Source organism: Papaver somniferum, chromosome 8 (genome assembly GCF_003573695.1).
Source record: "Papaver somniferum cultivar HN1 chromosome 8, ASM357369v1, whole genome shotgun sequence".
NCBI classification, from domain to species: Eukaryota; Viridiplantae; Streptophyta; class Magnoliopsida; order Ranunculales; family Papaveraceae; genus Papaver; species Papaver somniferum.
The window spans coordinates 40,912,350-40,918,649 of NC_039365.1; the positions used below are offsets into that span (position 1 = coordinate 40,912,350).

Consider the following 6,300-nt stretch of genomic DNA (forward strand, 5'->3'; position numbering starts at 1 on the left):
TAAATAAGAAAGAATTCATTTGTTCTGATTCTCTCTAATTGGACTTAGCATTTTTAATTACTTTTTCTTAGTAGTAAACATGTGAGTTTGGCCGTTCTTTGTGGTTTTGCACGTAACAATTAAGAGAAAAGACAAGAGGAAGGCAGTAAGCTATTGCAAAGAATCAGAGAGAGAAAGAAGACACCATCTTCTGCAGCAATTTCAATGAATATCAAGAAGAAGGATAATATATAACTAATGGAGATTTGGGGAAGTCAGAGACAAAGGGGGTGCCGGGGTGGTGCCTAAAAAACAAAAAATAGAAATGGTTGTCTGATTTAAGTACCTTATGAATCTAACTACCTCAAGTGATTGATACGGAAGCGAGTGTTCTTGTGAAAGTTGGAAAAAAATGGAGAGTTCATTAGAAGGAAGGTCTTTAGCAGAAACTCCTACATGGGCTGTTGCTACTGTTACTACTGTCATGGTTTTTGTTTGTTTAGCTGCCCAGAGATCTATTATTCGATGCGGAAAGGTTCGCAAGTTTTTAAGTTAGAATTTAGAGACAAGCATTTGATAGAATGAAGTTTAGGATTCTCAGTCAACTGACAAATTTGTTTCTCTTTTTCTTTGCTGTCCCTCTTGTAGTGGTTGAAGAGGACAAGGAGGAAAGCTCTCTTAACATCTTTAATAAAGATCAAAGAAGGTAATTCTACTTGTACAGTTGTACTAGTGATTTTCATTTGTTTTTTGGATCATCGAATTGGATTCCAATACTCACCTCTAAATTTTCCCTGCCTTTTCATGTTTGTTTTCAGAATTGATGTTTCTTGGGCTTATATCTTTGTTGCTGGTACAATGGGCAGGGTGGATATCTGAGATATGCGTTGATTCATCTCTTTTCGATAGTCGGTTTTATCTTTGCTCAGAAGAAGACTATGGACTTCATCAACCTAAACCAATTCAGCATTTAATCCGTGAAGAAGACGCACATCATTCAAATCATACAGTTGCCAGTAAACATCCATCAGAACATATTGTTCATTCAGTACCACCGTCACATACCTGCGGTAAGGTAAAATTTCTCTGTGCTTAATTTCTTTCTTCACGGGTTCGTTTACTTCAGTTGTGATACTCAGTTCCATTATTCTTGTTGTGTAGGGGCGTGAACCGTTTGTTTCGTACGAAGGTCTCGAGCAACTCCACCGGTTCTTGTTTGTTCTCGGAATAACACATGTAGTCTATAGTGGTGTGGCAATTGGTTTGGCTATGTATAAGGTGTGTTATCTGTTCTTGGCTATTCTATGAAACTCACTTACAGTGTAATAAAGTTATGAAGATTTCTGTTTTTCAAATAGATTTATAGCTGGAGGAAATGGGAAAGCCAGGCATACATATTGGCCGTGGAGATGCAAGGTGAGAAAAAATTGAAGAGACCAACACTAATTGAAGCTTCATTTGAGCTATCTGATAATTCCTTAGAAAATTGTTATACCAAATCACTCAAATCTAGTATAATGCCTTGACCGTTATAATCTTGAAAGTGTGTTTTTTTCCCCTCCTAGCAAAGAGGTACAAAATAATGAGGCGGCAGTCTACGTTTATTTCCCATCAGACATCTCATCCATGGAGTAGGAGCAGCATTCTCATATGGATGGTGAAACTCTTACACCTGTGCCTGTTTCATTCCGTTCTCTGTTTTTCTCGTATCAAAATGCAGCTCAGTTCTATGTGTTAGTTGAATGGATGAATATTTGAGGTTTAGTAAACCAAAGTTGCTAAGGGAAATGACTTGTGATGCAGCTTTGCTTTTTTCGGCAATTTAAGAGTTCCATAGAGAAGGCAGACTATTTTGCATTACGACTGGGCTTCGTCACTGTAAGTGTCTTTTATTTTGAAATCCTTTCATATTTGCTTACCAGAGTTTCTCCTGGAGTTAGGTTCACTCACTAGTTCATAAGTGTCCGAACATTTTGAAAAACTAGTTTGGAGCAATGTCTCATTTTCTCTTAATATGACCATTCAGAATCACAAATTGCCACTCTCTTACGACTTCCACAAGTATATGGTCCGAAGCATGGAGGACGAGTTTCATGGAATTGTGGGTATCAGGTAACGCTCTACAAAGACTTGGTTTGGTTCAACATATAAAATTTCCTCTAGTTCACAAGTTCAGATTTTTCTTTGTTTGTTTTGCAGTTGGCCTCTTTGGGGTTATGTCATACTATGCATCTTTGTAAATATCCATGGTAAGTTTATCACTAGTTCGCCTAACTGAAACTTCAGTCATTTTCTTCACATTCTAGCTCTTTTTCAGTTCAGAATGCAACTAATTCTCTATATGTTCCGTCAGGACTTAACATCTACTTCTGGCTCTCCTTCATCCCTGTTATCGTAAGCGCAACAAACTTACTCGTTCTCTCCCTGTAAACCAAGTAAAATTTGTTTGATTCTCTCAAAGCTTCTGCTAATACTTCTCCATGTTATGTATGGTTCATATGATAAAGCTGGTCATGTTGGTGGGCACAAAACTGAGACATGTTGTGTCCCTATTAGCCCTTGAAATCGTGGAGGCAACAGGTCCTGCAGGAACGGGGCAAGTAAAACCACGTGACGATCACTTCTGGTTCAGAAAACCTGAAATTTTGCTATGGTTGATACAGTTTATCTCCTTTCAGGTTGTGCTCAATGTGCGCCTTTGATACGTTTCGCTGTTATTCATTCTGCGTGTTGTTGCATCATTCTAATATGGATTTTTCATCTCTGTCTATGCAGAATGCCTTTGAAATGGCGACATTTCTATGGTCTCTGGTAAGATTATGGACGCCCTGTTTGTGCTATCAAGTTGATTATAACGCGTATATCTGACACACAACAATCTGCTATTAGTAAATGTAGTCTTATTGAACAAATCTTGTTTCTTCTTCTAGTGGGGACTAAAGCAGCGAGATTGTTTCATGAAGAACCACGCAATGGTCACAATTCGCTTGGTTTCGGGGTAATCTTGATTTCTTTTTCCGACATAACTTGCTTTTTAGTGATCGCGGTGCAAATGAATAACAATATAACATTTGGGAGATGCAGGGTACTTGTTCAGTTTTGGTGCAGCTATAGCACAGTGCCGCTGAACGTCATTATCACGCAGGTTCACCCAGCAAACACGACAATATGTGCTTCAATACTTGTGATTCATTCAATTCTAACATTTGTGATCGTGTTTCCAGATGGGTTCCAGGTGTAAAAAAGCCTTAGTAGCTGAAAGTGTAAGAGAATCACTGCACAGTTGGTGTAAAAGAGCGAAAACTAGACGCGAATCTGTACATTCCCGAACAACGCGGTCTGTTTGTTCACTAGACTCAACAATAGATGAACGAGACGAAACTATAACACTTGGTTCCGGCACTCTATCTCGGTCTAGCTCAATTGCTTCATTAGACAACATCCCTGAAATAAGCAACGAAAAACACGAAACAGCTTTTGAGATAACAGATAACCCAACATTTGATGTTTCCTCTCCAATTCCAGAATATTCATCTCATTCAGATGACAGGAGAGAATCGGATAATCTTCCTTTTGGCAATACAGATAGCAACAAGAGCGAAATTGAGTGTAAACCGGATACTCTTCTTGAATTGTTTAAGAAGACATGAACTGTTACGTTCTTTATTGAGTTAGGATTTAGGAATTCATTCTTTATATGTGCAGAACTTTGCTATGTTCTCATAACTTTTGCCAAAAAACTATGGCAACTTTGAATTGCTTATAATATGAAGTGCGCATAATCGTGTTCCAGTTTCGCGATACAGCTTTTGTTAGCCAAATGATTTGCATACCATGTATGGCATACAAGGATGAAACAAGTTGGCTTTACAATAGCAATTACATGAACAAAAGAAATAACACAATAATCTCATCATTTGCCAATTATTTCCAAACATACAAATCAATTCCTTGAAAACTTAAGTTTGAACAAGAAATCAAAACCATAATGAGTAAGTCATATATATATGGAGCATAACTCCTAATCATCTTTTGGCGTCCATGAAAGAACACAATGAACTTAAACAGAATTAACCCATGAGTGCCTCTTCCTGGTGAGTCTCAACAGTGACATCAGATTGTGGATATGCGACACATGTTAGAACCCATCCCTCGTCCATCTGATCATCGTCGAGGTAACTACCATCGGATTGATCTACCTTCCCAGCCACAACTTTACCTGCACAAGAAGAACAAGAACCAGCACGGCAAGAGTATGGAACATCAATACCGAGTTCCTCAGCTTGGTCAAGAATGTAAACATCATCTGGACATTCGAATTCTTGAGGTCCTTCTGGTGTAATCAGCTTCACTTTGTATGTTGCCATTAGAGTTATACGTCCATGGTCAGCTTTTAATCCGAAAAGAGTTTGGCCGACATTTGCAAAGGAGCCTAGGCTGGCTGCTGGCCTGCGCTTGATAAATGAGGACTTAAGATTAATGGTGCTAGAAAATGTAGCTGAAGTTGCTGCCATGATGAATTGCTGATTTCTCTTTGTTGGACTGAAATCTGAACAATGATGAACTGTGAGGAGAGAGCAAGTAATGTACTAGTGCTTACTAGTAGTAGATAATGATAAGGCCACCATTGGTGAAAACAGTGCCTAAGTACAATTTCTTTGGAAACCTTATCTTGCCGAGGTGGCAGCTCGTAGTGAGTCCATTTATTATCCAATAAATTACATTTTGGCCATTTTTTTAAAAATTTTAAAATAAAATCAAACATATTGGTTTCACTAAAAAATGTACTTCCTCCGTCCTAGTTTACTTGTCAAAATGGAGTTTTTTTAGCAAAAATGTACCAAGAAATTATAATATTTTCCACTAAAATTTTCTAATTATTAAGAAAGAAATAAAAACTAGGATATAAAAACTAATATAGTAAACAAATAATTTGGAAGATTGATGGCATATGTGAAAGTAATTTGAATTTGTTTCAAGTTTTTCCAAAATAATATTTTGGCAAATAAACTAAGACGAAGGGAGTATATAATAACCCAAAAAAAAAAACTCAAACATGAAAAAAGAAATATTCCGCCTTCAAGAATTCAAATTTCATATTGCCTTTTTTTTTCTTTGTGAAGCATGAAAATCATTTAGTCAACAGAGAAAAATTACCAAGGATATGCTATATCCATAGAGTCACTTAGTATATGGTTCGAAATTGTTGTTGTGAGATTTCTCATTTGACTGCCATCCATGGTGACAATGCCTAGCTAGAACCAATAATCTGCATGCATAACGCAAAAGAGTAGAAACATATGTAGGCCCTCTAAATATGTTGCTTCGCATAGAGCGCATTAAAAAATCGTTAGCGGAACAATCCTTAGAGTTTCGGTTTCTTCGGTGCTAGGTTTGCGAAAATTCTTAACTGGTTTGTCTTTTGGATCATTGCTCTGGTTCATGATGGTGAATCTAGGTGATAAACCACCTGATGCGAACAGGATTACGACAAAGAATGGTGCTTGGATTGCTAAATCCAATCACATTCAAAGTACTGGAAAGGCTTGTAATGATAAACAAATTCTTAAACCTAGTTCTTCCATGGATGGGAAAGAAGATGAAGTTAACAAATATACTAGTTCAAGCCCTAGAAATGGTGAAGGTCTGTCTTTTGCGTCTCTTTTTTATAAGCGTAAACATGTTTTATCTAAGTTTGATGTTGATTCTTTGTCTTATCCACCTTCGGTGAATCATGCCGGTTATTTTGGATGAAGCTACCAAAACCTAGTCGTGTTAGGGCTAGGGAACAATGAAATTCCAGTTTGGCTGGTCGTTTGGATTTTAAAAACCTAGCTTTTGAAGATGTTAGAACGAAATTTAAACAAACAAAAGCTAACATGTCATGATTAATTCATACTGAAAAAGCGGGGGTCTAACAACCACACCCAATATTTCGTTTGGAAATATGTATAGACAACTCCAATACAATTTCAAGAGAATTAACTAGACACTCAGACTCAATCAAGGAAATATATCCAAGAGTTACATCTTTGTTTCTCAATGTTATCATCAAATCAAACATATAGAATCCGTGAGCCTGATTATTATGAGAAACAACTTGAACGGTATCAAAGACCAATGTTCAAGTGTCAATCAATTTCAATCAAAAACCAAAGGTTGGATTTACCAATTGATTGAACTACGCACAACCTGTGATATTTCAATTATATAAACAAATACAATGCGGAAAAGAAATAACACAGACACCAGAAGTTTTGTTAACGAGGAAACTGCAAATGCAGAAAAACCCCGGGACCTAGTCCAGATTGAATACCATAT

At 37.1% G+C, this 6,300-nt stretch overlaps 2 protein-coding genes across 4 annotated transcripts; one reads left to right on the plus strand and one right to left on the minus strand.

Moving 5' to 3' along the window:
• The first annotated feature begins 216 nt into the window (after positions 1–216).
• LOC113306720 (MLO-like protein 4) lies at positions 217–4,209 on the plus strand. Of its 3 annotated transcripts, none has more exons than XM_026555633.1 (15): positions 217–514; positions 628–685; positions 798–1,054; positions 1,141–1,257; positions 1,338–1,395; positions 1,545–1,636; positions 1,783–1,857; positions 2,006–2,091; positions 2,179–2,228; positions 2,333–2,373; positions 2,487–2,660; positions 2,755–2,790; positions 2,910–2,977; positions 3,064–3,124; positions 3,204–4,209. In XM_026555633.1, the coding sequence occupies exons 1-15, from the start codon at positions 392–394 to the stop codon at positions 3,627–3,629; spliced, it is 1,722 nt and encodes a 573-aa protein (XP_026411418.1). In that variant the 5' UTR covers positions 217–391; the 3' UTR covers positions 3,630–4,209. The 3 variants fall into 3 exon arrangements, with proteins under 3 accessions (XP_026411418.1, XP_026411420.1, XP_026411421.1); XM_026555635.1 differs by having other exon boundaries at positions 2,487–2,657; XM_026555636.1 differs by having other exon boundaries at positions 846–1,054.
• LOC113306721 (ferredoxin-like) lies at positions 3,864–4,569 on the minus strand. The gene has a single exon (XM_026555637.1). The coding sequence runs from the start codon at positions 4,491–4,493 to the stop codon at positions 4,050–4,052; it is 444 nt and encodes a 147-aa protein (XP_026411422.1). The 5' UTR covers positions 4,494–4,569; the 3' UTR covers positions 3,864–4,049.
• Between the last annotated feature and the right edge of the window lie 1,731 nt (positions 4,570–6,300).

Bases quoted from the DNA above. Each gene is read 5' to 3' on its own strand.
- LOC113306721 (XM_026555637.1), bottom strand. From the start codon at position 4,493: ATGGCAGCAACTTCAGCTACATTTTCTAGCACCATTAATCTTAAGTCC.
- LOC113306720 (XM_026555633.1), top strand. From the start codon at position 392: ATGGAGAGTTCATTAGAAGGAAGGTCTTTAGCAGAAACTCCTACATGG. The intron at 1,637-1,782 runs GTGAAACTCTTA...CTTGTGATGCAG, and splicing joins GCAGCATTCTCATATGGATG to CTTTGCTTTTTTCGGCAATT. The intron at 2,978-3,063 runs GTAATCTTGATT...TGGGAGATGCAG, and splicing joins ACAATTCGCTTGGTTTCGGG to GGTACTTGTTCAGTTTTGGT.